Source organism: Eriocheir sinensis, chromosome 44, assembly GCF_024679095.1.
Source record: "Eriocheir sinensis breed Jianghai 21 chromosome 44, ASM2467909v1, whole genome shotgun sequence".
Classification (NCBI taxonomy): domain Eukaryota; kingdom Metazoa; phylum Arthropoda; class Malacostraca; order Decapoda; family Varunidae; genus Eriocheir; species Eriocheir sinensis.
The window spans coordinates 193,443-201,831 of NC_066552.1; the positions used below are offsets into that span (position 1 = coordinate 193,443).

At 43.7% G+C, this 8,389-nt stretch overlaps 1 protein-coding gene across 2 annotated transcripts in view; it reads right to left on the reverse strand.

Moving 5' to 3' along the window:
- LOC126980229 (DNA ligase 1-like) overlaps positions 1-8,389 on the reverse strand; it is a 60,705-nt gene that overhangs the window by 21,990 nt on the left and 30,326 nt on the right. Inside the window, exon 2 of one of the 2 annotated variants that reach the window (XM_050829857.1) lies at positions 2,745-2,855. In XM_050829857.1, the coding sequence (XP_050685814.1) occupies positions 2,745-2,849 (105 nt within the window). In that variant the 5' untranslated portion in view covers positions 2,850-2,855. Of the gene's footprint in view, positions 1-2,744; positions 2,856-4,358; positions 4,423-8,389 lie in introns of those variants that run through there. The other variant, XM_050829858.1, reaches the window with a different exon arrangement.

Consider the following 8,389-nt stretch of genomic DNA (forward strand, 5'->3'; position numbering starts at 1 on the left):
TACAATCATTCACATACAGCACATTCGTAACAGTATTTCTCAAATCCCTCTGTACCTCCATGCTCACACTTCTACCGGTCATGATTCGTCCCAAAGACCCTACCACCCTTCTTCCTTGCAATGCCCTTTCTCTTATCTTTCCCTTCATATCACCATGCTTACACCTAACTGATCCAAGGTACTTAAGGCCGCTTTCACAGTCCTTTTGTTTGTGTTGGTCGCTACCAATGGTGGCAATTGCTGCTATAGAATTTCCACGTGAAACTGGCCAGTGGGGTAGTGGCGGCTGTGGGGTTAGCCTAGCCCCGCACCTTACCACACACTCTCAACACCTCTCGCTTCCTCTGTAGCCGCCACTACCCCATCGGCCAGTTTCACGTGGAAAACTATAGCATCGATCGGTGCCATTGGTAATGATCAAAACAAACAAAACGACTGTGAAAGCGGCCCTTAAACTCATTGATCTCCTCCATTTCTTCACCATTCAAAATTATTTTGCATTCTTTTTCACATTCAATTCCCACTCTATATGGGCATAAAATATCGACAACCTCACTTCTACTTCGCTCACAAACCATCACTTTACTCCTGAAGGTGTAGAGTCAACAAAATTATTGGCTGAGAGGTAGAGAAAGGCTACAGGTGGCTCCTTTCCGTCTATTCCTTGTCTTCAACCACCTATTCCCTCCCTTCCCCTACACACCGCCACGCCCACAGCCTACCACCACTATATCCTCCAGCCCTGTGTCTCCTGAAGGTGTGTAGTAATGAAACATACTGGCCAAGAGAGGTAGAGAAAGGCTGTGGCTCTTTTCCATCTCTTACTCGTCTTCAACCACCTATTCCCTCCTTTCCCCTACACGACCACAGCCTACCACCACTATATCCTCCAGCCCTGTGTCTCCTGAAGGTAGGTAGTCAACGAAATATATGGGCCGAAGAGAGGTAGAAAGGGAAAGATGAGGACGAAGACATAGGGCACGGCTCTTTACCTTCTATTCCTTGTCCATCACCACTCATTTTCTCCTTTCCCCTACACGTCTACACGCCCACAGCCTACTGCCATCAGCCCTGTGTCTCCTGAAGGTGTGTAGGCAGCAAAATAAACTAGATAAGCGGTAACTCACCAGGTCGGGAAGTGGCATTTTGAACGGACGCTGTTTGTTAACACTTGATTTGCGGGAGTTTGAGGAACTGAAGGAGCATGGCTTGCTGCTCCGAAGAACCCGCATATTTTTCTGTGATAAATAAAGGTTTTCCAACATTAATAGCTTATAAACATCATCAAAGTAGACATAACACAGAGGAAATAAATAAGATACAGTATAAGGAGAGGGAGAAATATTCACATAAAAATCATATAAATACATTGACAGTCGTAACAGAGTATTAAGATATTGTTAAATAAATGGTTTCTCTCTCATCATTAACATTTCATCGACGCCTGCTCCTAGGAGCTCCCACCAGGGGATGGCTACGGCAGAAGTTTCCAACTTTCACTATCCAGACACTCCCTCCTTGCCTGCTCAAAGTTTCTCAAGGATCTTTCACCCTTTTTCCTGATATACTCCTGCACCATCTCTCTTCATTTCACTGGAGGTCGTCCTCTAGCATTCCCTCCCTCCATCTCACTCACATACACCCTTCTGGTCATCTTACTCTCCTCCATTCGCTCCATGTGGCCAAACCACTTTAATAAAGACTGTCACTTCACTTCTTCCACCACTCCACACTTCTTCCCTTCACCCCGGTGACACATTCCAAAAGGCTCATACACACTTTCATTACTCATTCCATCCATTCTCCTCACACCACAAGCACTCCTCAAATAACTCATTTTCCACTGCCTGCACTCAAGACCTCTGACTCTCATTCCAAGCCCACATTTCACTTGCACATGTGAGGGTTGGTACTATTATTGTATTTCTCAAATCCCTTTTTACCTCAAGGTTCATACTTCTGCCAGCCATGATTCGTCCCAAAGACCCTACCACCCTTCTTCCTTGCAATGCCCTTTCTCTTATCTTTCCCTTCGTATCACCTTCGTATGCTTACACCTAACTGATCCAAGGTACTTAAACTCATTGATCTCCTCCATTTCTTCACCATTCAAAATTATTTTGCATTCTTTTTCACATTCAATTCCCACTCTATATGGGCATAAAATATCGACAACCTCACTTCTACTTCGCTCACAAACCATCACTTTACTCCTGAAGGTGTAGAGTCAACAAAATTATTGGCTGAGAGAGGTAGAGAAAGGCTACAGGTGGCTCTTTTCCGTCTATTCCTTGTCTTCAACCACCTATTCCCTCCCTTCCCTTACACGCCGCCACGCCCACAGCCTACCACCACTATATCCTCCAGCCCCGTGTCTCCTGAAGGTGTGTAGTAATGAAACATACTGGCCAAGAGAGGTAGAAAGGCTGTGGCTCTTTTCCATCTCTTACTCGTCTTCAACCACCTATTCCCTCCCTTCCACTACACGACAACAGCCTACAACCACAAACTCCTCCAGCCCTGTGTCTCCTGAAGGTAGGTAGTCAACGAAATATATGGGACGAAAGAGAGGTAGAGAAAGGGAAAGATGAGGACAGACATAGGGCACGGCTCTTTACCTTCTATTCCTTGTCCATCACCACTCATTTTCTCCTTTCCCCTACGTCTGCCCACCTACCGCCATCAGCCCTGTGTCTCCTGAAGGTGTGTAGGCAGCAAAATAAACTTGATAAGCGGTAACTCACCAGGTCAGGAAGCGGCACTTTGAACGGACGCTGTTTGTTGACACTTGATTTGCAGGAGTTTGAGGAATTGCAGGAGCGTGGCTTGCTGCTCCGAAGAACCCGCATATTTTTCTGTGATATATAAAGGTTTTCCAACATTAATATCTTATAAACATCATCAAAGTAGACATAACACAGAGGAAATAAATAAGATACAGTATAAGGAGAGGGAGAAATATTCACATAAAAATCATATAAATACATTGACAGTCGTAACAGAGTATTAAGATATTGTTAAATAAATGGTTTCTCTCTCATCATTAACATTTCATCGACGCCTGCTCCTAGGAGCTCCCACCAGGGGATGGCTACGGCAGAAGTTTCCAACTTTCACTATCCAGACACTCCCTCCTTGCCTGCTCAAAGTTTTTCAAGGATCTTTCACCCTTTTTCCTGATATACTCCTGCACAATCTCTCTTCATTGCACTGGAGGTCGTCCTCTAGCATTCCCTCCCTCCATCTCACTCACATACACCCTTCTGGTCATCTCACTCTCCTCCATTCGCTCCTTGTGGCCAAACCACTTTAATAAAGACTGTCACTTCACTTCTTCCACCACTCCACACTTCTTCCCTTCACCCCGGTGACACATTCCAAAAGGCTCATACACACTTTCATTACTCATTCCATCCATTCTCCTCACACCACAAGCACTCCTCAAATAACTCATTTTCCACTGCCTGCACTCAAGACCTCTGACTCTCATTCCAAGCCCACATTTCACTTGCATATGTGAGGGTTGGTACTATTGTATTTCTCAAATCCTTTTACCTCCAGGTCCATACTTCTGCCAGCCATGATTCGTCCCAAAGACCCTACCACCCGTCTTCCTTGCAATGCCCTTTCTCTTATCTTTCCCTTCGTTTCACCATGCTTACACCTAACTGATCCAAGGTACTTAAACTCTTTGACCTCCATTTCTTCACCATTCAAAATTATTTTGCATTCTTTTCACATTCAATTCCCACTCTATATGGGCATAAAATATCGACAACCTCACTTCTACTTCTGCTCACAAACCATCACTTTACTCCTGAAGGTGTAGAGTCAACAAAATTATTGGCTGAGAGAGGTAGAGAAAGGCTACAGGTGGCTCTTTTCCGTCTATTCCTTGTCTTCAACCACCTATTCCCTCCCTTCCCCTACACGCCTCCACGCACACAGCCTACCACCACCACATCCTCCAGCCCTGTGTCTCCTGAAGGTATGTAGTAAAGAAACAAAATGGACAACATAGGAAGAGAAATACTGTGACTCTTATCCATCTCTTACTCGTCTTCAACCACCTATTCCCTCCCGTCCCCTACACGACCACAGCCTACCACCACCAACTCCTCCAGCCCTGTGTCTCCTGAAGGTAGGTAGTCAACGAAATATATGGGCCGAAAGAGAGGTAGAGAAAGGGAAAGATGAGGAAGAAGACATAGTGCACGGCTCTTTACCTTCTATTCCTTGTCCATCACCACTCATTTTCTCCTTTCCCCTACACGTGTACACGCCCACAGCCTACCGCCATCAGCCCTGTGTCTCCTGAAGGTGTGTAGGCAAAATAAACTTGATAAGCAGTAACTCACCAGGTCAGGAAGCGGCACTTTGAACGGACGCTGTTTGTTGACACTTGATTTGCAGGAGTTTGAGGAATTGCAGTGGCTTGCTGCTGCTCGAAGAACCCATATATTTTCTGTGATATATAAAGGTTTTCCAACATTAATATCTTATAAACATCATCAAAGTAGACATAACAAAAACAGAGGAAATAAATAAGATACAGTATAAGGAGAGAGATATATTCACATAAAATCATATAAATACATTGACAGTCGTAACAGAGTATTAAGATATTGTTAAATAAATGGTTTCTCTCTCATCATTAACATTTCATCGACGTCTGCTCCTAGGAGCTCCACCAGGGGATGGCTACGGCAGAAGTTTCCTACTTTCACTATCCAGACACTTCCTCCTTGCCTGCTCAAAGTTTCTCAAGGATCTTTCACCCTTTCCATATACTCCTGCACTATCTCTTCATTTCACTGGAGGTCGTCCTCTAGCATTCCTCCCTCTATCTCACTCACATACACCCTTCTGGTCATCTTACTCTCCTCCATTCGCCCATGTGGCCAAACCACTTTAAAGTCTGTCGCTTCACTTCTTCCACCACTCCACACTTCTTCCCTTCACCCCCCTGTGACACATTCCAAAATGCTCATACACACTTTCATTACTCATTCCATCCATTCTACTCACACCACAAGCACTCCTCAAATAACTCATTTTCCACTGCCTGCACTCTAGACCTCTGACTTTCATTCCAGGCCCACATTTCACTTGCATATGTGAGGTTGGTACTATTATTAATATTTCTCAAATCCTCTTACCTCCAGGTCCATACTTCTGCCAGCCATGATTCATCCCAGACCCTACCACCCTTCTTCCTTGCAATGCCCTTTCTCTTATCTTTCCCTTCGTACCACCATGCTTACACCTAACTGATCCAAGGTACAGTACTTCATTAAAACCTCAGCCACCTCAGCAGACTCTGCCTCATAAATCTCCTTGAAGGCGACACCTGCCAACTCCTACACAATGACAGCTGTCATCTTGCTGTGATTGGCTAGATCCCCTTAGATCTCCGCCTATGTGACCTGCCATGCCCTATCCTACCCCTTTCTCTCTCTCTCTCTCTCTCTCTCTCTCTCTCTCTCTCTCTCTCTCTCTCTCTCTCTCTCTTTAAGGGCCCCCCCAATGGATTTGACACGGTTTGGGAAAACTCTTATATCTAGTTAACTACCTTATTTTTTACATTGCAAATTGGCCTAATACTATGTTTTGAACTGATGCAACGTCTCCTGAAAAAAGAAAAAAATATATTTCTTGGTTTGGCATATATGGCTATTTTTAGAAGTTTGAATAAAACTTGATATTTCTCCTGATTGTTAAATTATTGACTTTTCTTATTAGCATAGCTAAAAGTTAAGTATTTTTGCAGTTTCTGTGAGTCTGTTTTATTTAATTAATGTTTTAATTTTCCACAAAAAAAATTTGAATTTCAGTGATTCCGGAATGCGCGTTAAATAACAGACATTTGCAGTGATGCCATAAAATATATTACCTGTATTAAAAATCGAGAATCACAATCTTTTAGTACATTTTACGTTCTGTAAAGACATACTAAAATGAAGAAAATCGGTTGAGAAACATGGGAGAAATTTAAACGTAAGACCGATAACTTACGTTCTGAGAAAAACACCTCTAAAGTTGAGTGAAGATTTCCGCTCTCAATACGCTCCCCTCTCATAGGCCAGTTCCTTCTCCAATTTCTTATTTCTCATCTTTCTTTTTATTTTATTGATTTCGAAATCTATAATGAGGTTTGTCTGAGCATGAATTACTGCTGCGATTCCAAAATTTGACGTTTATCCTCTCTGCCAGGAGCCATCATAGGTGACATCGATGTTGAAGACACCGCTTTCATCTGGATGTCTATCTAGATTTTGAGCATAAAACTGAAACACTGCTTCCCTACTTCTTTTCAAAATATCCCTTACATTTTCCACAGCTTGTTCATGGATGAATTTAGCGTATTTCACATAAATATTACTGGAAAAGTGACGCAAACTCAGCATACTGCAAAGCCTCTCAACACCAGCATAACCATGCCCCAGCAACATGACAAAATAGATAATCATTGTTGTCACTCTGAATAAACCACTATTTCCACATTTCACTTTACCTGCTTCACTATTGTTATATATAATATGTTTACACTTTGGGCACACTACTTTTATGTTCACATCGCACTGATGATGGGTAAATTCACACGCAACTCCATGTTCCTTGTACTTGTTACACCTAACGTGTTTTGCAATTTCCCTAATGTCACTCTTCTTACATATGAGATTCTCTTCGTCCGTCACTTCCTCTTCTTTTTCCTTGTAAGAACGTCTCTTTCGTTTTTCTGCGCTTGAGATAGAAACAGCTGGACGTGGATTCGTTTCATCACCACCCAAAGCTCCTTCCACATCCCTTTCCTCACTCGCCTTATCCACCACTTCTTTCTGCTCTGAGACTTGTGAGGTTGTGGACGTGTGTAGTGCAGTGGGAGACGGATGGTGAGGAGTCGCGGTGTCGTCCCGGCATGTGGCTTCCTCCCTCTGTCTTTTACGTTTTTCCTCTAAAGACCTCCTGCCAGCTTCTAATTTGCGTTTTCGTAATTGCTGAAGCTTGCTGTGTATACCCATAATGATTTCGTTACCCAGCAGCAACGAAAAATAAGGAAAAAAGGGGATAAGAGGGTCAGTCAAACGACAAATTTGACATACATCTACTTTATTCCCCAGCCCGCAGGCTACTGAGTGACCTTGAGCTGTCACGGAGCACTGTACCTCACTCAGTCATGCCCGAGGTACTTCCAGATGTACGATTGTAATGTAAAGAAGAAGAATAAATATCTATCTTATGAAAACGTGAGAGTTTATAGGACTTTACTACGATATAAACAAACCCGCGTGTTGCGCCCGGACCTTTAACATGCATTTAAACCCACGTTTAAATCACTTCTAGTGCTCATAATGGGTTCATACTTCACCAAAATGTTGCCACATGACGCTACTAATTTTAGAGACAAAAACCTAAAAAGGCCATATTTTTCGATTTTTTCGTCAAATCCGTGGAGTCCACACCAGGAATCTTTGAATGACAACAATGTATCCCAGACGTTTCCCAAGTGTTTCGGGAAGCAGCTGAGAAACAACTTGGATACATTCAGGAAATAATCGAGAAACATTGAAAGAGAATGTATGTGTAATTTACCACGGACTGATCAAGTGTTGGACTCGTAATCGCCAGCAGGTACCCTCCCGACATGAGCAAGTGCACTTTAGCATCTGTCATGAATTCCTTATTTCAAGAAATAGCCCGTGGAAAATTCCATGGAAGTCCCCACCATTTTATTTAGAGAGCGGGAAATAAGTCCTTAGAAGGCGGGAAATTTCTACCTACCTACCCAGACCCAGGCCAGGCGGGAGCAGGAGCTTATTCAAATACTTATCGCCTATTGCTGCCAATGCTGAAATATTCATGGGATGCATGACCCACTATTACTTAGTGCATGGTGTTAGGTTATTAATAAATAATAACCCATAGCCGTTAGGGCGTTAGTATAAGTGTTACACAGAACGAGAGATGTCAGCTGTGGCGAGTGCTGGCATCTTGACCGTGGGCCATGGCGGGTCACCCCTTGACCCGTGCCCTCTTCTCCAAGTGATCTCGTGCTGACCAAACACGCTTTCTTCCTCTCCCGCCCACGTGTTTTACATCATGGTGGTCTTCCTAACACCTGCCATATCCACAAGTCAGGTGAGTGTGTACTATAGGCAAGGGAAGCCCTTGGGAGGTTATGAGAGGCGTGTTTGCTGTGTGAAGCACCTTGGGAGGTTACGAGAAGAGGCTGGAGGACTCCACCATGTGCGGGCAGACCATGTGGCAGCAGGGTGCAGCTTCTGGCGCGCCCTTCCACGCAGCTAAGTACAGTTCGTGCCTAGGATAGTTTAAACCAGTTAGTTAGGTAGCTGTGTGCCTGGAATTAATTAATTATTCCTTATTTTCA